We start from the raw sequence: 26,601 nt of genomic DNA, 5'->3' as shown, positions 1-26,601 counted from the left end.
CCAAGCCTAAGGATCTGGGAAACCACAAAGATATTAGAGCCCTGGACCAATTAACCAATGCTGAGAAATTGAAACCAAACTGAAAACAATCTGTTGATAAACCAAACATTCCTAAAGAAATTGACAATACTGGTAACTCAAGTGACCATTAGTTGATAAATTTCGTGACTTATTCTTTTTTTTTTTAAGATTTATTTCCTTTATTACATACACATGTTCTGCCTGCATGTACACCTGAACACCAGAAGAGGGCACCAGATCTCATTTATGGCTGTGAGTCACCATGTGGTTGCTGGGAATTGAACTCAGGAACTCTGGAAGAGCAAGCAGTGCTCTTAACAACCTCTGAGCCATCTCTCCAGCCTCAACTTATTCTTTTAAAAATGTATTTTCCTTTTTCTTAAATGATGCCACCCACGTATATAACACATCTTGGCTACTGTTTTGAAAGGCAACCAGCTGGTAACTTTTGGGTATTCAAATAAAGAGAAAGTCTAAGGAAGAACTTTCTGTAGGTGAGCTACATGCAGGGTGGCTGCACCCCGGCCTGTTCATTTTCTCTCACTATGACTCTTGGCTTAGTGATGTCTATTCATTTCAGCTATTCCTCCTTTCCAACTCCTCTCCCCCAAAAGCCCAAACATTAGACCATTTTAACTTTAGTCATGTGAGCTCCTTGATTTTGTCTTTTGTACTGAAAATCTGACTCTTTTGAGAAATCAAACCATGTCACTAGAGGCTAATAATGTCTATGTTTGCAGGATTTAGAAATGGGTTGATTTAAATTTTTTTATAAACACGATACAGTATCACTACTATATTATGGTGTCAGGTGTTAATAGTAACACTTTCAAAGTAAATATTTCAAATATTTTTGTTAATTTTGGAGAATGAAATTATAGAAGATTATGCCTAGACCAACAGTCGTGAATGACATTAAAAAATGGAAAATATTCTTTCTCTGGAAAACATGGTGAAAATACATGGTGAACTGTGCAGCACCGCCACACACTGTCTCCACGTATACAGTGGGGCAGGGGCACTGCTAGTGGTGACAGCACAGCGACATGGGAGAGGCTACGGAGGAGTCTGGTGGGCAAACTGTACAACAGGTTTCCTTCCTTTAGGATTTTGCTAAGTCTAAAATATTTCAAGTATATTGACGTAGAAGAAGCAGAGAACTCAGGACTTTTTCAAACTCATTTGACCATATACCCTGTTTTTCCCTCAAAGGATTGTGCCTCCACCAGGGTTTGAGAGAACATACTTTAGAGAAACATGGAAATTCAGGCAGTTTATCAGGGGCAGCACAGGTGATGGCTACGTGTGGACCTCTGGGCTTTCTCATGGCCCTTAGCACACAATGTCTGCGACAGTAGACTCTTAAAATAATGTCTGTCTGGAGAGAATTGACAGGTTTCATCCAACAAGCTTTAAAACAGTCAAAGACTCTGAAGTAATCCCCCAGCACCTGAGACAGAGAACACATTCTGTATGAGGTGAGACATTCAGGAAGAGAACACGGAAAGGAAATGGTTTCAAGAGAATCCCATGACACCAAGAGCTGCTTCCAGACAGGGCAGCTGCCGAAGGCCTCTGGAGGTTCCTGCTTGCTCCCATTACCTCTGTGCCTCTGATCTGGTGGTTGATCTCGTGGTGGCTCCCAAGGGCTCATCCTCCTCCTCTTCTTCCTCTTCCTCATCAGACTCCTGATCTCTTTTGTCCTCAGATGTTTCAGAAACTGATTTCTGGCGCTTTCTTTCTGGCTCTGAGGATTCTGTTCAGACAAAAGGGTAACACCTGGACTATACAATTCCCAAAGACACTTCCAAAGGATAGTAACGGTGTACAACTTAGGATATTAGCAACTTGGAAGCAGAAGAAGTGGTTTTCCACTTCCTTTTTGTTTCAGTACTTGCAATTCACAACTGTTTACCTTAATCTCAAACACATTTGGGATAGTTTACTTATGCAGCTCACAGCCAGCATTTGCAAAAAATTCACATGTGCTCAGAAAAGCATCTGGGATGTGCCATTTCTGGCAGGGATTAAGCCATTTCACACACATTCATGTAACATTAGTTCTAGCTGCGCCTGCCTCGATTTTTCTACATCCAAAAAAGATTTGTTAAAAAGTGGGATTTTTTAAATAAAACTACAATTAACAATATACAGATGTATGCATTTCTTGTTTTTTTTGTTTGTTTGTTTGTTTTGTCCTCTATTTGCTTTTGCGTTAAATTGGCCTGTTGTTTTCTAATGTGTGGGAAGGGAGAGGCAAGAACGTGATAGACTCATACCAGCATCATCTGATGAAGTCAGTGAGCGTTTGGGCTTTCTTCCTCTCCGGCGCATACTCGCTGTTTTTTCTTCACTATCATCCTAGAAGCAATAGCATTAAAGTTGATAGGGTGTTTAGCTGAGTGTTTATTAAGTTTATTTATAAAAGATACATCTTGATAAAACCCAGCACTTACGTTGCTTGTACTTTTTTCTTGTAGGTTGGCTGTTTCTCTATTGGACTCATCTTTAAAAACAAAAACAAATTAAATTTCACCTGCAGGTCTGGCCTGTTGTCTGTCATCATTCCACGGCTAATATACTGTTACAGAATCCATTATTCGGAATTTCTTCTTCCAGATTTGGGAATATCACTAAATACTATAATGAAAGATCTCAGGAAGGTAAACCACATGTAAACATAAAACTTGAGGTTTGGGGAGTAGCTAGCTCAGTAAGTAAAATGCCTGCCTTGAAAGCATGAGGACCCCATTTCAGATCCTAGAACCACCATGCTAGGGAGATGGAGAGAATGCCTGTGGCTCATGGCCAGCCAGTCTAGCCCACTGCTCATCTCCAAGCTGATGAGGGACCGTGTCTCAAAGGAGGTGGATGACATTCCTGAAAACAATGATGAGGTTTTCCTCTGGCTTCCACATGCAGGTGCAGACATGTGTGCATGCAAGTAGATCACCCTGCCTTACTCTCATATACACATATGAAAACAGCACACAGAATGCACTTATACTTCATATATGCCTCATTCACATGACCAGAAGGTAATATTATACAGCATTTTTAGTGTGTCTGAGTGCAAACCATCAGGCCAGCTGCAGAAATTTCCACTTTAAACAATGGGAAGGTTTTGGATTTTGAAGCATTTCAGGTTTGTAATTAGAGATGCTTCTTTTAAGTGTCAGTACTGCTCTATAAATCGTTTAAGCTCAGTTCAGTCTGGAAAAAATTAGGCTTAAGGAACTTAATTTATATAACTTGTCCAGTCACACAATTAATAAATGGTGGTATTTGGACTCTTTTTACTCCAAATACACATATCAGGAAAACAAATAAAAATACGTTAGAAGTCTATTGGTATGCTATGCTTTATTCTTTAAACTTTTGTATTATATAGATGTTACAATTTTCTGAGAAAGTGTTACTGTAAGGAAAATAAAAATTAGGTGGGATATTATTTCAATGTAAAATCACGGGCAAATACTCAAAAACTCAAGAGTGTTTTCTTTTTGGGGGGGGCATAGCATCTAATTTTGTAGCCAAGGCCACTACACTGTTCTTCAAAGGTTGGTGAAGACAGTCGTATTTTCTTTTTCCTGAAGATTCGCTACAATAATGAATGGAAAAGTTACGATTAAGATCAAATCTGTCCTATGCTGGTCACCATTCTAGTCACAGAAAATAACAAAAAAGCAAAACCACTATGTGATCACATAGATTAGAGGCTTTAAAGTGAGTTCAAGGTATAAAGATTTCTTATTGTATGGACTTACGATCTTAACAATAAAATCAGAAGCAGAATCCTTCCTTCTTTAACAACAACAAGAAAAAGAAGTAAAACCAAGGGCTAGAGAGATGGCTCAGAAATTAAGAGTGCTGTCTGTTCTTCCAGAGGTCCTGAATTAACTTCTCAGAAATCACATAGTGATTTACAACCATCTATAATGAGATCTCTTCTGACATGGGATGTACGTGCAGATAGAGCACTCATATACATAAAAATAGATGACAAATAAACATTAAAAAAAAAAAGCAAAACCAAAAAACCCCAAACCCAACCCAAACCAAATCAACCTTAATTTACCAAGAGACAAGAAAAAAAAATGAAGCAAATAAAAAGTTTACAGATAATTAGGTGTATAATTGTTGTACACAGGTTTATGTACTTGCTTTATCTTGTTGAGCATACTGTATGCTTTCCCAAGCTGACTGTTACCGATTTACACAAACAGCTGTCATATTCATTCTCTCTGCATATTGTCAATCCTTTCTATCCACTTTCTTTCTCACATTAAAAAATCCTTAAGCTATGAGGTTAAAATTTAAACAGTTAAAAATAAAGAAAAGGCAGACTAAATAATAAGGAATTCTTCTATTAGCCTCCCATTCAGGGACAACCACTACCAACATCTTGGATTTCTTTTTCTGTTTGGAATGAGGACAAAAACACTTGAAGTGATTAAGTAAGGCACAGAGGTTTCTGTTACAGATTACTGTCTCTCTGAACACAGTTAAGTTCCTCAGATAAGCAGTCACCTTTGAGGTAATACAGCCCTAAAGAGCTACATTTTCCATTTCATCTCAACAAAAATGCAGCAAACTTCAGCTTGGACACTGCAGTGAATTTATCTCTAGCCTTCACTATTTTGCTTTCTACTGCCTTGTCCTTCTGCAATGACAGTATCCTAGACTCAAACTCAGACTAAAGAAAAAAAAATGTAAGTATATGTAAGTTTCTTTTCAAATCAGTCAACTTATTTCATTGAGAAACAATGAAATTCTAAAATCTCTCCCAATAGCCAGGCTAGGTTCCCTGATCAAGCAGGAGAACACACTGTTAAGAAAACCACTCAATCCTTATCCCAAAAGGCAAAGAGGATGAACATCAGAAGAAGAAAACAGGAAACAAGTTAGGAACCTGCCACAGAGGGCCTCTGAAAGGCTCTGCCCTGCAGACAGACTATCAAAGCAGATGCTGAGACTGATGGCCAACTGTTTGGCAGAGTACATGGAATCTTATGTAAGAAGTGGGAAATAGTAAGATCTGGAGAGGACAGGAACCCCACAAGGAAAGCAACAGAACCAAAAAATTTGAACACAGGGGTCTTTCCAGAGACTCATACTCCAACCAAGTACCAGGCATGGAGATAACCTAGAACCCCTGCACAGATGTAGCCCATGGCAGTTCAGTATCCATGTGGGTTCCACAGTAATAGGAACAGGGACTGCCTCTGACATGAACTGATTGGCCTGCTCTTTGATCACCTTCCCCTGAGGGGGGAGCAGCCTTACCAGGCCACAGAGGATGACAATGCAGCCGCTCCTGATGAGATCTGATAGACTAGGATCAGAAGGAAAGAGAGGAAGACCTCCCTTATCAGTGGACTTGGGGAGGGCATGCGTGGAGAAGGGGAAGGGAAGGTGGGACTAGGAGGGGAGGAGGAAAGGGTTTATGGGAGGAAACAAAGTGAATAAAGTGTAATTAATAAAAATTAAAAAACAAACAAACAAACAAGAAAACCACTCTTGCAGCTCAGTCTCCATGTGGGTCTCCAAGTGAGGGGAACAGGGGCGGCCTGTCATGAACTTGGTTGCCTGGTCTCTGATCCACTTGCCCCTGATGATGTAGTCTTGCCAGGCCACAGAGGAAGAGGGTCCTGGCAGTCCTAATGAGACTTGACAAGCTACGGGCAGATGGCAAAGGAGGAGAACTTCCCATTTTAGTGGACTAGGGGAAGGGGATAGGAGGGAAGAGGGAGGAAGGTTGGGACTGGGAGGAGTTGAGGGAGGGAGGCTTCAATCAGGATATATAATGAATAAATTGAAAAAAAAACACTCTTAAATGTTCTTGCACATAAACTGAAAAGACCTCACCTCCTTAGACCATAGACAGACAAGGGCTCGGCACATACCTGCTTGGCTGCCTTTCAGTTTGCTGCCAGTTGGAGATTGTTCTACCTAAAGGAGCAAAAATCAACAAGAACAGTTAGTCATTACTATACAGAAATATTTTTTTAATGCCTTTACTCATGTAATCAGAATAGTGGGGATCTATTTCCTGTGGCTGGTCAAGCAAGTGTGGTTGCCCATGCTTCGGAGCAATCTCTGACACAAGTGTCTTCCCCCCACTTGGCTGCAACTCGGAGACTAAATGTCACATCCCTGAAACATGATCAAAGTTGTCCATTTTCCCTGAGGCCAGCAAGCCATTCCACAAGAGGTTCTCCTTCTGCAGTCTTACAGTAGTATGACAGAAATACTTTAGTACTATAGTATTGTACTACTTTATAGCCAAGGATGCAGTCTTGGGAGAATTACACGACTGGCCATGAGTCACAGGTCTGAGAGAAAGTGACAAAGCTAATGTTTAAATTCAAAGTGATGTTTTCTAAGTCACCACTCACTGCCATTGAAATAAATGGAATGAAATCCTCATATAATGACTTCACTGTGTATGTACTTCAGAGTCAGAAATAAGAACATTTAAAGAGAAAAAGTAGTAGTCCTGGGAGATGGCTGTGTTAATAAAGTGCCTACTCCATAGACATGAGGACCTAATTTGGGATCCTAGCAACTATGTAAAAAGCTGGGTGCAGCAATGCACATTTGTAACCCAGAGTTTGAGGAAGAGATAAGTGGATCCTAGGAGTTAGTTCACTGGTCAGGCAACCGATCTAAATCATGAGCTACAGGTTAACTGAGAGACCCTGTCTCATAAAATAAGGTAGAGAGTTCTAAGAAAGCCATCTAATGTTGACCTCTGGCCTTCATGTGCACACACACACCCATGCACGCACTCACCCATGTGCTCGCACATGAACACGTGCACACACTATATCCACATCCACACAAACAGCACTGACGATTACCCTGCACTCAAATCAGTGCATATCGAGTATACAAACAATTCAAGAGAAAAATCATAAGGCAGCAAGGGCCATGAGAAAATTCCCTTGGAAAGTCACTACTCAAAAATTTCATGGAACAGTGAACTTCTATATTTTAACCAAGGCTGTCTAATTTTACATAACTAAACTCCTAGGAATGGATGGAACTGGCTTAAGAACAGCTGTTGGAACTCTGTCCACAACAAAATACTACTAATCAAGGCATTATCTGAATGGCTAGACCATGTTTTAATAAAGTCTTTTGAAGTACTTAAATAAAACAAAGTAGTTTACAGCATAAGGTGTCACAGGCCAAGAGCACCCATCTGAATGGTTCTTTTCTCATCCTTTACAATTACTTACAGTGGTAATGCTAGTCTCTGCTTTGGAGTCTTCTTCTAAAAAATAAAATAAAAATTTACTTAGAAGGTCAATTCAGAAAGTCTTTTGTATGACTGAAAATGTATCAAACACGTACTTGATTTCAAGCCTGTTTCTGCCGGGTATTTGCGAGGTCTTCCCCTTTTCCTTTTAATAATTATCGGCTGGTCATCCTACGAAGAAAATGAGAAAAAGATCCCCATCAATAAAAGAGCAATTTACCCCCAATGTATCAACTAAAAAGCTCCCTTACTAAGAGGAACGAACCCCAGCCTACATGCAGTGTTGGAAAGTCTTGTATTTATTCTCACTGCAGTCCTCTTGAATCCCATGCAAGTAACAAGTGCTTAGAGATTGTTGTCCCAGACAAGAGCTACATCTGGGATTTGCTTTAAGCTAATTGTGGTAATGTTATCTGTCCTATAAAAAATAAATAATCTAGTGAATCTCTTATAAGAAACCACTAAAGAGTTGGTAAACTAGCCATGGCTGGTTTGGGATTTAGAGGTCTATCTCAGGCTACTGTCATTCTCTGACCCAGAAGCTATCTATCAACTTAAATGTGCTGGAAGTAGGCACACTGGCTGGACTCGGTGAAGCTGCAGCCTCCTGGGAAGCCATTGTCTTGCCTCACTAAGCTAGGTCTCTTTGGGCCCTCCTGCTGCTGTTCCCATTTCCTCCTGCAGTGCTCAGCTGCAAGGCCAGGAACCTGACACTGCCGCTGGCAAAGTGCTGAACTGACCCTATATATGGATGACATAAGTAGGTTTTCTATAAATGCTTTGATGAAATAAGAGCAAGCACACAAAATTAATCAGAACGACATTCATAAAGCACACTGCTTAAAACAGTATGCTACTGCATTGAAATGGTTAAAAAGTACCATGAAAAACTCATGTGGAGACAATGACACATTTGGAAGTCATTCTGAGAGAAGAAACACCAAAACCAATTCTTACCTCCTGTGACTTGACACTGTCATCTTCATTCAGCTCAGTCTTTTCGCCTGTACCCTCACTGCTGCTAAATTCATCTGAGGAAAAGGCAAAACTCAATGCAGTGCTGGTGACCAGGTAAGCTTTTACCATGCCCCAGAGAATCAGCATAATCCCACATACACATGATCACTTCATTTGCATATTTCCATTATTAACCAATAAGCCCAATAATAGTTAACTAAGAAACACCACCCTTTGAGAAAAGAGTTCAACTTAAAAGATAATCTCCAGCTTTACAAACTTAAGCATAAGGTTCTGTGCTTTCTGGATGGAGCAAATGGGCAAAGGTATGTCCCAGCAGGTGATATTTATGCAAGGTGTGGTGTTATGGGGACTCATCCTCCAAAACTCCCATGGAGGGCTTTCACTCACCTCTGTCTTCCAAGGCAGTGTTGTTTGTCTTTGAACTTATTCTAGAGAATTCCTCCTGATCTCCAGAGTTCTCTTCCTGTAAAGAAGTTGAACAAAACCAGATGGTTCATTTTCAAATTTAACTCTGTCACCATTCACACTCCCCTGAGTTTCTTCCAATAATAACACTTTTCTAGTTATCATTTAGAATAGTTTGAGGGGCTGGAGAGATGGCTCAGTGGTTAAGAGCACTGTCTGCTCTTCCTGAAAACCCGGATTCAATACTCAGCACCCACATGGCAGCTCACAACTGTCTGTAACTCCAGTTCTAAGGGATGTGACAACCAATGCACATAAAATAAAAATAAATAAATAAATTTAAAATGCCTTACTAGAATAGTTTGATAAATGCTTTGAAAAAAATAAAACCATTATTTCAGTTAGTGGAACTGTTAAAAGGTTAAAAAACCAAAAATGTACTTTGTCTTTTTTTTTTAAAAAGATTTATTTATTATTTATACAATATTCTGCCTGCACACCAGATCTTACTATAGATGGTTATGAGCCACCATATGGTTGCTGGGGATTGAACTCAGGACCTTTGGAAGAACACTGAGTGTTCTTAACCTCTGAGCCATCTCTCCAGCCCGTACTTTGTCTTTTTAACAGAAACTTCAAAGGAAGAACTACTATACATTGTATTTCTTTATGGAGTGGTAGAGGACAGAGGCCTAGGGAAGAAGGAAGAGGGAATATGCCAAAAAGAATATCTGGGGATTCAAATAAACTAGTTTAGAGCAATAACCTCCAGCAGTTAGATTATTTACCATTAGTTGAATAAAGGTTTCAACTGCAAGCTACAATAATGACTGGCCTGGCACAACATACCCACAGGTGCAACAGTGGCATCAACATCGTGGAAATAAATAACCACCACTTTAGATTGAAGGCCCACTCCACAAGATGGAAATCACACCTGAAACTATTTGCTGGGCCAAGAACCTATAGGTTTCCTGCTATTTCTGTGAACTACTGCTAATGACTTATTGTTATATCCATAAATGTATCTCTTAACCCTCATCAGAGAAGCTTGTATTTGCAGTAGATATAGACTGACACAGAAGCCCACAGCTGGCCAGGGTGCGGAAAATACAAAGACTGTTGACTGCTCAGCACTAAATGGGACATCTATACCACAGTCCCTCCTCCAAGGCCCAGGGATCATCATGGAAGGAGGAGCAGAAAGACTGTAAGAGCCAGAAATGGTGGATGAATACAATAAAACACAGCAATACAATAAAAGGCTAGTTTCTATATTAAATATTCACAGAGAATTTTAGAATAGTTTTATATAAAAAGAATTAAAAGGAGTTCTGCCACTTTTAAAATATTCTAGTGGCTTCTTATTCAGCTAGCCTTGGAGGGCACAGGTTTAGAAGTTGAAGGGCCTGCCAACCTGTGAAAACCTAACAGCTGTCTCGAGAACAAATTATTTACTTTGCCCTCACTAATATTCAGGCTCATGTATATAGTGAGTTTCGAGCTAGACCCTTTTTTATGTGCTGGAGGGTGGGAAGACAGAGCTGTGCCTTTGTTAGTTTGCTCAGGCTCAGGCGTAGCTGAAGATGCTGCCCTGTCTTCATGTCTGGGACAAAATGTATTTCTGCTTAAGAGATGATTCTTTCACAGTAAGCACTGTGTCCCTCAAGAACTCTACCAGCTCCTGACGTTACATGTGAACTTATTTTTATTTTCAGTTTTCCATTTTTCCAGTGCCTGGAGTTTTTCCAATTTCAATTTTATCTCTTTTCAGTCTTGACAAGTTGACATAGCAACCTGACAATGACTTTACTCCTTTTTTTTTTTTTTAATATCAGTGCTGTCCCATTTGGAGACAAATTATTGTTATTATTATTATTATTTGAGAGAGTGGCTCTTGATATCTTTTTATTTATTTATTTTGCGATTAACTTTTTATTGGTCTCTGGGACCCAGGTGCAGACACGTTGCTTTCTGGACACGATATAAATATGATAGCTACCAGCAACATGGAACATTTCCATATAACTTAACAAAAACAGAGTAAGTTAAAAGCTTATTTTTCCCAGCACACTTCAAGGGCTTGGTAATTATTCAGTAACACAGATACAGTGTTATTGAAGGAAATTTCTTTTGGAGCTTCTAGCTTTGCCTCAAGGATCTTATCAACCTTCCCTTCTCTCCTCCAGAGTATTCTTTTATTTTTGTTTGTTAGTTTTTTTATAATAATTTTTATTTTTTATATTAATCACAGGTTATTTACTTTGTATCCCAGCCATAGCCCCCTCCCTCATTCCCTCCCAATCCCACCCTCCCTCCCTCATCTTCTCCCTGCCCCTTTCCAAGTCCACTGATAGGAGAGGACCTCCTCCCCTTCCATCTGACCCTAGCTTATCAGGTCTCTTCAGGACTGGCTGCAATGTCCTCTTCTGTGGCCTAACAAGGCTGCTCCTCCCTCGGGGGTTGGCGGGGTGTCGAAGAGCCAGCCATTGAGTTCATGTCAGAGACAGTCCCTGTTCCCCTTACTAGGGAAGCCACTTAGATGCTGAGCTGCCATGGGCTACTTCTGAGCCAGAGTTCTAGGTTATATCCATGCATGGTCCTTGTTTGGAGTATCAGTTTCAGAAAAGACCCCTGGGCCCAGATATATTTGGTCCTTGTGGCACCTGTCCTCTCCAGGTCTTACTAACTCCCCCTTCTTCATATTATTCCTCACACTCTGCCCAAAGTTTGGTTATGAGACTTAATATTTGCTTTGATACACTGCTAGGTAGAGTCTTTCAGGGGCCCTCTGTGACAAGTTATTTTTTAAAGATGTATTTACTTATTTATTTATTCATCTCTCTTTCTCTCTCTCTCTATTATATATACAGTGTTCTGCCTGGATGCCAGAAAAGGGCATCAGATCTTATTATAGTTGGTTGTAAAACATCATGTGATTGCTGGGAACTGAACTCAGGACTTGGAAGAGGAGCCAATGCTCTTAACCTCTAAGCCATCCCTCCAGCCCCAACTTTATTGCTTCTAGTAGTGATACTCCCTTACTTCATGAACTGCCACAGGAGTGGGAAATCTCTCCCAACCTAGTCTACATATCACTACTACTGTAAAATGGGATATTAAATAACTTCTGAGCACAGCTTCCCTGCAGAAAACACTATTTCATAATACTGAATTATACATAATTACCAAGGGATGCTTTTTTGTGTTGAAGGACTGAAGATGGAACTCAGGGTCCTATGCACTCTATCTGTGAAGTATTGGATTTTACTTCATTTCATTATTTAAAGAACTTACATGAAACTGAGGGGAAATAAAAAAGCTTCTCCTTCAAATTGCTTCTCTATTAATTTAAGACTATTTATTATCTTATGATCCTAGCTATGAACAGGAATGAGGAATGAGTTAAGAGTCTTTTTCTTTCCTAGGCTGATTCACCGAAATTCATGGTACTATGCTACTTTTCCTTCTTGTTAAAAGTCTCTTCTTTTTATTTAGTTTTCCAGTTCTTGTGGGCACAAGGAGAACAGCTTTAGTGAGCTGGAAGCTAGCTTTTACGAGAGAGACAGAAGATACTGAGTAGCCAGTCTCAGAAATGGAAGAACATTCAAGAGGTACACAGCAAAAAGTGTGTGTATCTGGATCAGCAGGAAGGGCAACACAGGGAAGGCAAGCACCCACAAGCAGCTCCCTTGAATCCTGGGACACATACAAAAGCTATGGGGAAAGTGCTGATCTGGGACTGGCAAAATTGGGTCAGAAAGTTCTTGGACAGAGGCAGCACATCAACATGTTTAACTCACACACATCACCACTGGCAAATATACAACTATGATAAAAGCATATCAGAGCTGGAAAAAAACATCTGGAAACCTTGAGAAATAAGTAAGACCACTGAGAAAAATTATAATCAAGCATCCTATCCTTCATATTACTATAATCTTGTAGTTTATGTTCACAAAGTAAAAAATGTATACATCTTTGGTAACATGCTGATTATTGTTAGATACAGAATATAAGGTTAGTAGAATAAAAATTTTGAGTATTGGGGGCGGGGCAAGATGGCGGTGCCGGGAGGACTCTCGTTCTGAACAGCAGCACAGAGGGACAGGCACAGTGACCAGCAAGCAGAACTTGTGGCCATAAAACACAAGTGATTGTGTTTCTCAGGTGAGGGGATACCCCATGGTGGGGGATTCAATCAGCTTTAACTCACCCGGCTAAACTGCAGAAGAGACCCTGGTTCCGCCAGGCGCTTGGTCGCCAGCCCAGAGCTAAACACCAGCGTGATCTGGTCACTGTCCCAGACTGAACTGTGGGCCCACAACATCACAGACTGGATTTTCCAGTCAAGAGATAACCCTACGGGGCAGGAAACAATTGGGACTGACCTTAGGTCACCCAGACATCCCCTGGAAAAGACTCAGGTTCCTCGGGCGCCCCAGAAGCCAGCCTGGAGCCAGAGCCGGGGACAGGCACAGAGCCCGGCCTGCCTGTGCGCCTGATTCGCCGCCTCCAGATAGAACTGTGGGCCCCAGGGCACCAGAGACAGTTTCACCGTTGGGTGCAAACCCACAGGGAGGGAAAGGGCTGGTCTGATCTCAGAGCACTCAGCTGATACCACCACCCTGAATAGGTCTCCGGAAATTACCCAGTTTAGGGAGACACCCAGGATCCCAACAGCCAGAAAGGCGGAGCCACGGGCGGGCGTCTGTGCCTGTGGGATCTACTCGCCGCCACCCCAGACAGAACGGCGGTCCCCAAAGCAAAGACTGGGTGTCCCTGGCAGGAGGAAAACCCCAGCAGGGGGGATCATCAGGTCTAACGCTCAGGACACCCAGCACCAAAAGACGTTTTGGATTCACACAGACTCTAGGCTCTAGCTTTCTAATGCAGGCATGAGCGCTGTGCTCATGCGCCATTATTGAGTACCGCTAGGGCACTGGGGCACACAGCTGCATCCTCAGACCTATAAAAGCCAGAGAGCCATTACAGCAGTCCTCAGATACTGTGCCAAGGATCAACCAGTTACTCCTAGCTAGACTGACAAAACTGTGAGAATCCCTGGTCCTTCAAGAGGGCTGCACCCACAGCATCTGGACCAGAGCAGTGCCTGCAGCCCACATCCCAGACAGGAACACACAGCTTCCGGTCCAGACTGAGGCACCCAGCCTCCAGACCAGAGCAGCGCCCCCAGGCACCAACTCAACCTACGTGCACATTCTCCAGGCCCAGAGCGGAGCACTCAGCCTCTGGCCCAGAGACTTGCTGGGTGTTCCTCTCACTTTCCCGGACAGAACTGTGTGCCCCAGGATAACAGACTGAGTTTCCCTTTGGGAGAAAACCCCACAGCTAGGGAATTAGCAAGTTCTTCAAGAGGACTGTACCTGGAAAACTGTAACAACAGCAGTAGCTCACTAAATTTATACCGAGAAACAGTGGGGCAGCTGTCTTGAGAACTTCTATGGGTAAGAGGAGAGGCCCCCTGCCTAACAAAGACCACAGCTACTACACAGGGCTATACACCTGAGGTGAGCAGTGGAAATTCCCGAGAAACACTGGCCATACAATGACCATAACCAAAAAGCAGAGGAGGACTCCTTCAGGAAAAATCATCTTCTGGCCAAGGGGATTCACCCTACCTCAGGACTCCAGAAAGCACAGAAACTAACAGACAACACCTAAAACAGCACAATGTGTAGAGATCAGCGTAAAAGCTCAACCAACAAAAGACAGAGCAATATGGCATCTCCAGAACCCAGACATCCAAGGGCGAATTGCCCTGGACAACGCAGCATAATAGAAAATCAAGAAGATGACCTAACATCTATGCTGATGAAGAGGATAATAGAGGAAACAAATAAAATACGTAAAGAATTAGAGGAAGATAAAAACAAACAGACCATGGCTATCCGCAAAGAAATGGAGGAAATTAAAGACAAGCAGATTATGGCCATCAGAGAAGAAATAATTAAATCACTGAAAGAAGTAAAAGAAACAGAGTTGAAGGAACTAAAAGAAAAACAGGAAAATACAATCAGACAGGTGAAGGAAGTAAACAAAACAAATCAAGAGCTGAAGATAGAACTGGAAAAATTAAAGAAAACACAAATGGAGGAAATAATGGAAAGGAAAAATCTAGGAAAGAAAACAGGAACTACAGAGGTAAACATAACCAACAGACTACAAGAGATAGAAGAAAGAATCTCAGGTGCGGAAGATACAATGGAAGAAATCGATGTATCTGTCAAAGAAAATGTTAAATCCGAAAAGTTCCTGACACAGACCGTCCAAGAAAGACAAGACAGTATGAAAAGACAAAACCTAAGAATAATAGGTATAGAGGAAAAAGAAGACTCCCTTCTCCAAGGCCCAGAAAATATTTTCAACAAAATCATTGAAGAAAATTTCCCCAAGTTAAAGGAGAAGCCAATAAGAATACATGACGCCTACAGAACACCCAACAAATTTGACCAGAAAAGAAAATCCTCCCGCCACATAATAATCAAAACAGTAAGTATACAGAACAAAGAAAAAGTACTAAAAGCTGCAAGGGAAAAAGGCCAAGTAACATATAATGGCAAACCCATTAGAATCACACCTGACTTTTCAACAGAGACTATGAAAGCCAGAAGGGCCTGGACGGATATCATGCAGACCCTAAGAGAACACAGATGTCAGCCCAGGCTACTATACCCTGTAAAACTCTCAGTCCTCACAGACAGAGAAAACAAGATATTCAATGACAAAAACAAATTTCAACAACACCTACATACAAATCCAGGATTACAGAAGACATGGGAAGGGAAAATACAACCCAAGAAAATTAGCTTCTGTCCAGAAAACACAGGAAATAATTAACCTTACTACAGTAAAACAAAAAGCAACCAAACACAAAACCTTATGACCAGAGCCAACATCAAAATCAAAGGATCTAACAGCCACTAGTCATTAATCTCTCTCAACATCAATGGACTCAACTCTCCAGTAAAAAGACACAGATTAACAGAATGGATACGTAAAAAAACCCAGCAATCTGTTGTATACAAGAAACACACCTAAGGCACAAAGATAGACATTACCTGAGGGTAAAAGGTTGGAAGACGGCTTTCCAAGCAAGGACTATTCATGGAGATAACCTAGAACCCTGACAATGCAGCCACTTCTGATGAGAACTGACAGACTAAGATCAGAAAGAAGGAGAGGAGGACCTCCCCTATCAGTGGACTTGGGGAGGGGCATGCATGCAGAAATGGGAGGGGGGGGAGAGGGGGACCGGGAGGGGAGGAGGGAGGGGCTTATGGGGGGATACAAAATGAATAAAGTATAATTAATAAAAGTTAAAAAAAAAGTTTTTTGAGTATTTACAATGATGCAATTAGGCTACCACCAAACTTAAAAACTAATCAGTAGGAAGATACCTTTGTGTCATGTGGCTCAGTCTCCAAATACTGTCTCTGTGCTGTTTCTATTCTGGAATCCAGGACATCTGGGCTATCATCTGTAAAACAGTTCGGACAGAATCACAAAAGAACAAAAATTGACTGAAACTGAAATACAGTTCTATTTTAGGGCAGTTGGGAGACTTTTTTTTTTTTTTTAAGGTTTATGATACACTGAAGCCAAAAGTTATTCTAAGTATTTTAAAAATTTTATGGGACTCAACATTGGCCTTTGGCTTACTGAAAAACAGGAGAATAAAAAAAATTCTCCAATCAGGGCATGATAGTTTAGTCTAAGAACTCAGGATAGTTTACCCTAGAACTCAGAAACGGAGACAGGAGTATTGCTAGTTCAGGGCCAGTCTTGACAACATCTCAATACCTTGCTTCAAAAGCAAAACAAAGCAACCATCAAAAACTCAAATGATATCAAGAGATCTAGTGGGAAGGGCTGGGTGCTTGGAGTTCTATCCAAGAGGCACAGCCTTGAGCCTGAGACCTGGCTATGGAAGCAGGTTTGCTTGAGGAAATACAGTAAGACTGTCAGAGCTTTAGCCTATATTTACTATATGGTATGAGGATAAACTGGGGCTCTATATAAAGTACATATATGTATGTACTTTAATATATGTACTTTAATATAGGATTAAAATATAAGCTCAATTTATGACTACAAAATAATCACAGACTTCTAATTTAAAAAGGAGAACACATGTATTCTTTCTCAGATGTTCACTGACTTAAGTATTTAATGAGTTTCTACTTTGTGTCAGACATGGCAGTCACTAGCAACATGTATTTCAGTCTTACTTTGTAAACTGGTTAGGTCTGGATCTTATTGCTCAGTCTCTTGAAAATCCAGGTCCATGCCATCAGGCCCAGCATTAAGACAGAAAACTCCATGGCTCTATGCCATTATGTATTTAGATTTATTACTATGGCCCATATTAACTAATAAAACTGAAAAAAATTAACTAAAAAAAAAAAATTCAGGGTTGGTGAGATGGCTCAATGGTTAAGAACACTGGCTGCTCTTCTAGAGGTCCTGAGTTCAATTCCCAGCAACCACATGGTAACTCATGACCATATTTAAAGGGATCTAATGCCTTCTTCTGGCATGTAGGTATACATGCAGACAGAGCACTCCTATAGTTAAAAATAAATCAGTTTTTAAAAATTTCAGTCTTTTGTCCACACTGACCATATCCATATGCTCCAAAGCCTCTAGTACCTAGGAGCTAATAACCATGGAACATTTTCACTATCAGTATATGATACGAAAGTTCAATCATATGGTTGTGTTACAGGCCATGGCAGCAACAGAATGAGGCAGAGGTATTATCACATGTGCCTCGGCTAAAGTGCCTCACTAGCTCTAGCCAGGATCTACCCACAACAAAATCATAATGTTTAGTGCCACCTGGCCCAGTCACAGGCCCCCATTAGAGATTTATGAGATGTCTACAACTTGGGTTTTCTGCAGGAAATAATTTAATTTCTGAATCCAAGACTGAAAGATCCTATTGGTGTCTCAAATTAGCCTCAAAAGTAATGCAGCAAAAGTTACTACCTTCATGAGAGATTTTCTTGTCCCATATTATTCGATATGAACGTTAACTTTTGGACATCTAAAACAGAAGCACATATGAATACCTAGTTCATCTTCTGAGGAAGGGTAATGTTGCTTTCTGTTTCTTTTAGATATGTGCCTTTCTTCCTCTTCAACCTGGAATTAACAATGGACATGTTATAGGCAGCAGGATCTGGATCACATCAGTTAAAGTAGGGATGCACAATAATAGCTTATATCACTTACAGGAAACAGATACATTAATGAAAAAGAACTGTACTAGCACCTCTGCTAAGACTGAGCTGATGAATGGCAGTGCAGAAGGGTGAATTGTGACTACACAACAGGAATACAATATCTAAGCACCACAACAGTATAAGCAGGTACAAACAACATGCACATTCTAACATCCATCTAATTTATTAAAAAAAAAATGTACTTGGGCAGCACAAACTGGTATGGAAGAACTTAAAATACTTGAAAAAACACACATATACGAAGTTGTATGGGTAGAAAAGTGCAGGTAGATGGGGAAGAATTGTGGGAGGGCAAATATGATCAAGTGATACATAAAACTTTCAAATACAATCAACATACAAACAAAACAAAAAGAAATAAAGCTTTTCTAACACCTTTCTTCAAGCACAGGTAAAAACCCTACACAAAACACACGAGCCCGAGTGAACTCTGGAACACACCTCTTCAGGATCTTCTTCAACACTGCAACCGCTTAGGACTTCCGTGCTGTCTTTTCTACCACTGAATACTTCTGAATGGTAAATACAACAACAAAAATCATATTAAATCTTTGAAATAAAACATCTGGTTAGGGAAAACTGTCTAGCCATCCCTTTGAGTGGCACTTATGCAGTAGGCACTGTGGATGATAGTTCAGATGGCTTTTGATGGATTCTCAGAACAACGCCATTAGGGACACTCCATTGTTTGTCATTGTTAAATATGAATAAACAAGGCCCAAGCAAGAAACGACTGTCAGTACCACCAAACTGAATTCTAAACTAAAGACTTCAGGCCTTCTTCTTTCAGCTTTGTCGCCCGTGTTAGGTGTCCAAAGATTCCCCGTGCAGTGCTGCACCACAGCCGTGAGATCAGCCCAACGAGGTCAGGCACAATGCCAAGTGTGAAGTGGCAGCCATACCAGCTGAAGACAAGCTAGCATTCACTATATTGATGGTATGCTTGTTACCAAGCAAATTTAGAGACACAGAACATGCAAGGTAATACTCTGTAATTAAAAAAAGCTGTTTAAGGGCTGCAGAGATGGCTCAGCCGTTAAAGGCTAGGCTCACAACCATAAATTTAAGAAAAAGCTGTTAAAAAAAATTGGAATGTTCTCCAATAAAGCAGAAGCAAAAAAATAACTGTGGCATTTCCATACAACATAATACTAAGTACTGTTACAATAAGGTAACTGGACTTTGATAGAATAAAGAGGACAGAGCCTCAGAACATACTGCAAAGTAGGCAAATATGATGGAAATGGTTTGTAAAATGTGGTTACCTAAATTACCTAAACCAGGGAACATATGCTACACATCTTGATGAAGCTAAAATCATACCTAGTAAATGCAGAATAGTGGTTCCCCTTGGATAGGATAAAAGAGAAAGAGATTGTGACGAGGAAGCCCTCTCATAAGGACTCACTACATTTGTAAAATTTTAATAGGTGAGTGAGACAAATATGCCAAATTTTACGGTATGACAAATGAGGTGATGCGCACGTAAGTGTCTATCAATCAATGCCACTATTTTGTTCTGGTCTAAAATATGATGCCATATATCAGAATGATATGATATAAAGATCATTCTCCAATCTTAGATTACAGAATCAACAAAATTAGCAAAACACAACAAAACTTCACATGCTGGTTGAAGGCAGAATTCTCTTTTTGGAACAAGTGGCCTTCAAAGGTTATGTGTAACAAGGACTCACTTACATGAACACAATTTCCTGATCTGTTATTACAGTGAGCCCGGGAGAAGTTAACAAATGCTCAGCTGGAAGCATGGCACAGTATTTCATTTTTCTATCATAAAATCCCATGAGACTGTGCAGGTTGCGCCACCATAGGACTGAACCCACTGAGGTGTCTGGCAAAGTTTTTGTAGTTAGTTAAAGTCAAATACCAATTCTTAGCTGTAAAGGCAAATTACTCATTCTCTCTCTCAGCTATTTCCTTAACTATAATTATGATGTTTAATGTTTACTTACTGGATTACATAAATTACATGAGGACATCTGTGAAGGAAGAGAGTAGAACATAGCACGTGCAAGACTGTCACTAAAATTACTATGGTGGAATTCAGTAACTTACCTTCTTTGTTTTGAGATTCACAGTGAATTTCTTCATTGATTCTTAACTCTGAATTTTCAACCTAAAGATACAATAAAAGGGTTCTTTATGGATAGTCTCACATAAACTTAAGACACGTGTGTAAACTGGCGGTTTACAAATGCTGTCAGGACTGGTTGCATGTTCTCTTAAGTTTACCCTGAAGCTCAAGGGTACAGAAGGCCTTCTCTGTGAGAAAATTCTAACCTACTAAGTTATCATGCTTCAGTGTTTACTTTCCTTGTCTTTAAAATGATTTTGGAAAAAGTTCAAGTTTCAGTATTCTTCATTTAAAGCTCTTACAAGTTCTCCTCTTTATCTGTAAAGGATTCTGAGTGTGATGTACAGCTCACACCTGCTACCCTGGGGAAGCTGAGAGAGAAGGGCGGGAACAAGCCTGAGGCTGGCTGCCTTACATAAGAAGCAATAGCTTATATAGCAAGACCCTGTTTCAAAAAGTTAGAAAACCCCAAAACAGAACTCCCAAGTATTTTTTTTTGTCATTAAATTACCTATTTGGCAAATTTTGTCAATCACACTTGATTTAAAACTATACAGTCTCAATGTCCTACAATAGTTTACAAGCCCAGCTGCAGACCTGTATGACTACTGCACTCTGCTGGGGACTTAGAGTGAGGGGACTGCACACAACGCCTGGTGCTGTCGGTTTCAGCTTGGAGAGCAAATTAGAGCCCCACCACAGGGACTTCTCTTTCTTTTCAGCATAGTCTCTGAGCATCTAGGTACAGAGAACTGTATAGTTCAAAACTGAAGTAAGGACTCTGACCCCACAGTGGCAGCAGTAAGCAAAGCTCTCCAGGACATAGGCAAGCATGGCTAATTGAGATTTGTGAGCATTTTATAAAAATGTTCACCCCTAGTGTTAGGTTCCCTATGGATATGCTGAGGCAAAACAAAAACAAAACTTTCAAAGGAATTCAAAGCAATTATGAGAATCATATCTGGGGAAAAGCGTTTATTACAACCAAGGTTCATTCAGTCTCTTCAGACAAGCTTTCACAGCATGAAACGAAATCTAACTCTCAAAGTATTTTGTCTACAGTGCCAGGAAAATGTAAGATATTACAACTGATTTTGCAATTCTATTACAATAAAAACCAGAAAGCCCCAGAGTTCTTTATTAATGTAGGTGAATATGGAAGAGGTCAAGTAAAAGCTGCTGTTAGCGTGTTGAACTTGTGTGGAGCGCATGCTACCACATGGCCTCCTATTAGAGACAATTCCTTGCACGCTACTTATCTGTTTTGTACTCATCCACAAACAAAAACAATCATCAACAGATCAAACTATTACATTCACTTACATTTAGTGATTCCCTCATCAATGATGTGTCCTTCTGTAGTTCAGCTGTTCAAAACAAGAAGGGACAGAAGGAAACAATGTTTGAAATGTAGAACACATGTAAAGACTTCCAGAGCAGAGGTGCTGCACAAGACAATATCAAATGACCTCTATTTTTGTGAATCATAAAACTCTTACCAATCAATTTTTTACAACCTGTGTTCTGCATAGTACCAGAAAAATAGCTTGGATTTTTATGATAGTGTCTATAGCCCAATAAGTTACTGCAGTGATTTAACCATTTCAGTGACCTGCAGCTAAAGAAAAGGCAGAAGACCTAATGTTATCTGCCAAACTGCAATTTAACACTGACTCATTTGAAAACAATACCATCAGATGAAAGGTTAGATCCTTTCCCCTCAGCAATGGTCTGTTTATATTCATTGGAACTTGAAGTACAAAGCCTACTGTTTCTCCTCAACAATGACAGAATATACATTTTTCTTTTAAATAGCTTAATTCTATGTAAATAGATCTCTTATTGAATTGTACCTGAATACATTAAAACAGTATAAAACTAGACATGGGAACCGAAGACTGAGAATATAAGCAATATTTTCTTCTTGACAGTAAACACTGTGTACTATTGAAACAGCCATCCATACCCATTTAACTAATTTATTCATGTTTGGATTATTTAACTTCAGCATGAATGACTCAGCATCTTGGAACACTCTTTGAGGACTGTGAATTTCTGTTTAGAAGGCTTCTGAGGCTATGGGTATTTTTGTCCAGAAAGATCCCCAATTATGGCCCCTCGTCCCCAACTTCCCAGACAGCAGTCATGATGTGGATTTATATGCTCTAGTCCTTGAATTTGAATGATCTGCTTTTACTGCACCTTACTCGAATTGCAGCATGTACCTTGGTTCTCATAGCACCTAGCCTAATGTTTTGTCAGTGAAATATTTTAAAGAGCTGAGTTAACTACAGTAGATATTATAGCTGTCACTCCAGCATCTTCTAAATGAACCCAGACTCTGGTATGCAATGCTGCTTCAGTACCAGAAACAGAGCACTTGGCTTAATAAATATATTTGACTTATTCCTTAGGATTCTGGTCTGAACTACTACAAAGTCATTTTCCTCAAGACTATACTTGAGAAAGCACAGCTATAGGAGGATGAGTAGGAAAACTGAGATGCAGTTTTTACGGACTGTGATTGTTTCACATGTTCCTAGGTAATTTCAGCTCTGGGAGCTATAAATTTCCTTTAAGATATTATTTGTAGGGTTTTCTGTCATCTGCCATCCAAATGACACAGGCTGTGCCATCTGACATGCGTGATATTCAATACTGGAGACAGGGAGGAAAGAAGAGAGAGGGGTGAGAGGAAAGTTAAAAGCTCCAAAGTGAGAAGTTTCTAGTATTTGTCTCTATAGTGGAACTAGAAGATTGAACTTAGGGCCTTGTATATGATATGCCACAATTTATCACTGAACTACACCCTAAGAGGGCAGTTCTTTCCTTCTTAATGTATGGCTGAGAAAATAATTTTCTATTGTTATAATTTTTCTCATTCCTATTTCCTTACCGTAATGGTTCTCAAACTGGTATAGCCAAGGGGAGTTACTCCTTCCTGATTTTAAATTTACTCAGATACTTTTTTTTTCTTTTCTTACATCAAAGTATAAGAATAAAGTCCTCCATAGATTTATAGTTAATTTTGTTTGGAGATTTTTGTTGGGTTAGTGTTGGTGATTAAAACCTAAGGTTTCCCATACACTAGGCAAGTGCTATACTTACTGTTGAAGTACACTTTCGGTCACTGTTGTTGGATTTTAGTACACTTTTTAGTTAAATGTGAGCATAGTAGATGCATGGTCAATTGATACTACTCAGCTATTAAAAAACAAGGAAATCATGAAATAAATTTGCAGGCAAATGGATGGAACTAGAAGACATCATTCTAAGTGAGGTAGCTCAGAAACAGAAAGACAGGCATGGTATACACTCACTTGAAAGCAGATATTAGCCATATAATATAGGACAGCCATCTACAACCTAAAGAAGCTAAATACTAAGGAGGACCCTAGAAGATGCTTAAATCTCATTCAGAATGGCAAACAGGACAGACACCAGAAGCAGTAGAAGAGAGGAAACAGGATGGGATTCTACTACAGATGGTCCTCTGAAAGGATTCATTCAACAGGGGATCAAAGCAGATGCTGAAACTCAGGGCCAAACTTTGGGCAGAGTGCAGGGAGTCTTATAGAGGAAGAGAGGGACATGGAGGTAACAGGATCCCCCACAAAATACAAAATATCTGAGCACAGTGGGGGGGGGGGTCCTGCAGAGACTGATGCACCAAGGAGGACCATGCATGGAAAGGACCTTGATCCTTGCACAGATGTGGTCAACTGGCTGCTCAGTCTCCATGTGGATCTCTGAGTGAGGGGAACAGGGGCTGCCTTTATCATGAACTCAGTTGACTGCTCTCTGATCAATTGCCCCTGATAATGCAGCCTTGCCAGGCCACGGAGGAAGAGGATCCAGGCAGTCCTGATAACATTTAACAAGCTATGGGCAGATGTCAATAGTGGAGAACTCCCCCTTTCAGTGGACTAGGGTAAGGAGATGAGGGGAAGAGGGAAGGTGGGTGGGACTGGGGGAGCTGCAGGAGGAGGCTTCAGTTGGGATATATAATGAATAAATTGTAAAGAAAAAATAAAGCTCCCTAATACAATCATGAACTAATAAAGCAGATAATATCTTAGTGGTATTAATGTTTTTTCTCATTTTGTGATGAAGCATGCTGGACAAAGAAGAAAGTTTATTTTGGCTTGCAGTTCTTGAGGTACACAGTATGACAGCAGGGAAGGCATGCTGGCAGGACAGAAGGTGGCTAGTCGCATTGCTTCCACAGTCAGGAAGCAGGGTGTAGAGCTAAGCTACCGTCCTTTTCCTCCAGTGAGGTTCCACCTCTTAAAGGGTCTATAACCTTTGCAAAGAACACCACCGTATAGAGACCAAATGTTCAAATACATGAGCCCGTGGGGACACTCCACATTCAAACTGACAATATTTTGGCCCTGGAATCCTCAATAACTGTCCAGAGTATACAGTGCTCTTGAGACTAAAACATTTGAAAGCTGTTGCCCTAATCCTTGCTAATTCTGAGACTTTCTCCTAAATGTTTTGTGGCTGACAATAGTGAATGTTGAGATGATACAAGCTGAGAATGGTTTTGTACTGTTACTAGGGCAAAAGTTAGAGTTCCAGATCTTAGGGCCAAGGTCATCAAGCGGGCACATGACTTGTTGGAAACAAGTTGCAACAGTCCCTGGAAGAGCAGCAAGGGCATGGAGAAGCACACAGGGAATAAAGCATGTGCCCCAGATAGGTTGTTTTCTACTTGGAGTTGTCAGATTAAACAATAACCCTATGTAAAACAGGATGAGAAAGTGAGTATGTTAAAAACTGAAAGAATACAGGGCTAAAGGGAGAGTTCAGCAGTTATGAGGTGTACTGCACTTGCAGAAGACCAAAGTTCAGTTCCCAGTGCACATATAGTGACTTACAACTGCCTCTAACTTGCGCTGCAGGAGATCTGACAGCTCTGGCTTTCCGGGCCAACTGCACACACTCATGTGCACACCCATTCACCAGAATAAACAAAATTTTAAATAAATCTTAATGAATTTTCTCTAAACTATTTTAAAAAGTAAAAGGCAAATTCATTGTCTGTCTGTTTTACTACACCATCAACAAGCTTTAAGATGCAATGAAAGAAAAAAATACATGCAGAGACAGACAGTGTGAACAACTGCTCAAAGCACCCTACCTGCTCCATTCGGCCGTCCAACACAGGGGTTCTCAGGTGCCGCTACCACTCCATGATTTGTATCTTCCTCTGAATGCACAGATGTCTACAAAATCCAAAGCACCACAAAATTAAGTGAGGTGAGTCTAGCTGGCAGCTGTGTTAAGACACTCCCACCCAGTATCTAGAAGTAATTTAAAAATATATTTCCCATGAACTGAAAAATGAATGTCAACATTTAAAAACAAAACAGGAAAAAAAAAAAATCAGTTGAATCTCACATTTCACCGATCAATGTTTCTCTTACTAAGGAAGACTAAAACTCTAGCTTAGCACAATACATGTGGTGCTTACTGATTGGTCCTACTCCTCTGCTCAACTGAAGTCCCACTTCAGTGGGGAGCTGGAATACCACAGTATCCTCTATCCCTTCTCTTTGTCTACCTTTTCTAATAACCTTCAATTCTAAAAGCAGAGTTCTACACCAATGTCCTTTTGCAAACCCTAATTGATGCCTGCCCAATGCTCTCTTGAGGTAAACCTCCTTCACTGTCAGCTCCTCACATATCGTTGGCAGGTGCTGAGGAGCCAGCCTAAAAACAGGAAACAAGAGTCTAATGTATGGTAAGGATCCAACAAAAATATCTTTATTCAAAATATGAAACCATAGAAAATTTAGGCAGAATTATTATAAAGATATTGGGCATGGTGGCATGAACCATAGGATGGGCTAGAACAGAAGTTCAAGTCTAACAGAGAGACATTAAAGTCACTGAGGTGAGGGTGTTAACTATCGGAACAGAAAATCATGGACTCATGTTTTGTTGACAGCATATTAAACATAGGTGACATAGAAACTGAAGGTGGCTCCACATATGCCTTGAGGAGATGGAATTGACAGTGGCATTTCTTACTAAGATTACTCAAGTTCTTAGCTTTTACCCCATTTGGCAGTGATAAGAGCATGTGTTACTGGTATGAGAACAGGCCCTTGTTTACGTGTGTGTGGTCAACAGCACATTCCACTAAGTCCAACTTATTCAGCTATTGGTCTTACCTCAGTTGTCAAGTTGGCTGACAGTTCCAGTCCTCCTACACTCTTTGGTGGTGGCTCCTCATTGTCTAATGAAACTCAAAGAAGTAGCATAATTTAAATATTTGAATGCAAAAATACATCTCACACAGAAAAGAAACAGCATGTTATCTGGTAGTCAGCCACCTACCTTTGCTGATTTATTTCACTGTAATAAAAAAATCAGCAAAAACGAGTACACTGTGGGTGAAAGGGGGCTGGAAAAAGGCAGTGGCCATTTCCTCATTTGTGGGGAATGGAATTATTTCTTGCTTGCATAAACAGGTAGCTAGCCAGAAAGGGAGATAAAATACTATTTCTGGATATATCTTATTTCCTAGTATTGTTCTATAGTCCGCTCCATCA

General features: G+C 40.4%; 1 protein-coding gene across 9 annotated transcripts in view; it reads right to left on the bottom strand.

Annotated features, from left to right (window-relative positions):
* Window positions 1–26,601, bottom strand: part of Bod1l1 (biorientation of chromosomes in cell division 1 like 1) — a 60,651-nt gene that overhangs the window by 5,445 nt on the left and 28,605 nt on the right. For 5 of the 9 annotated variants that reach the window (XM_060365381.1, XM_060365383.1, XM_060365385.1 and 2 more), the window contains exons 11-25: window positions 26,221–26,285; window positions 25,185–25,269; window positions 21,362–21,405; window positions 20,020–20,080; window positions 18,382–18,452; window positions 17,767–17,839; window positions 16,093–16,172; window positions 8,654–8,729; window positions 8,243–8,316; window positions 7,381–7,456; window positions 7,266–7,300; window positions 5,928–5,973; window positions 2,478–2,527; window positions 2,301–2,382; window positions 1,624–1,777 (exon numbers count right to left, since the gene is read on the bottom strand). In XM_060365381.1, coding sequence (XP_060221364.1) covers window positions 1,624–1,777; window positions 2,301–2,382; window positions 2,478–2,527; window positions 5,928–5,973; window positions 7,266–7,300; window positions 7,381–7,456; window positions 8,243–8,316; window positions 8,654–8,729; window positions 16,093–16,172; window positions 17,767–17,839; window positions 18,382–18,452; window positions 20,020–20,080; window positions 21,362–21,405; window positions 25,185–25,269; window positions 26,221–26,285 — 1,072 coding nt within the window. Of the gene's footprint in view, window positions 1–1,623; window positions 1,778–2,300; window positions 2,383–2,477; window positions 2,528–5,927; window positions 5,974–7,265; window positions 7,301–7,380; window positions 7,457–8,242; window positions 8,317–8,653; window positions 8,730–16,092; window positions 16,173–17,766; window positions 17,840–18,381; window positions 18,453–20,019; window positions 20,081–21,361; window positions 21,406–25,184; window positions 25,270–26,220; window positions 26,295–26,601 lie in introns of all 9 variants that reach the window. The other 4 variants (XM_060365380.1, XM_060365382.1, XM_060365384.1 and 1 more) reach the window with 1 other exon arrangement.

Source organism: Meriones unguiculatus, chromosome 12 (assembly GCF_030254825.1).
Source record: "Meriones unguiculatus strain TT.TT164.6M chromosome 12, Bangor_MerUng_6.1, whole genome shotgun sequence".
Taxonomy (NCBI): Eukaryota; Metazoa; Chordata; class Mammalia; order Rodentia; family Muridae; genus Meriones; species Meriones unguiculatus.
The sequence above is the reverse complement of the archived record's forward strand: the minus strand, read 5'-3'. Positions and strand labels throughout refer to the sequence as shown.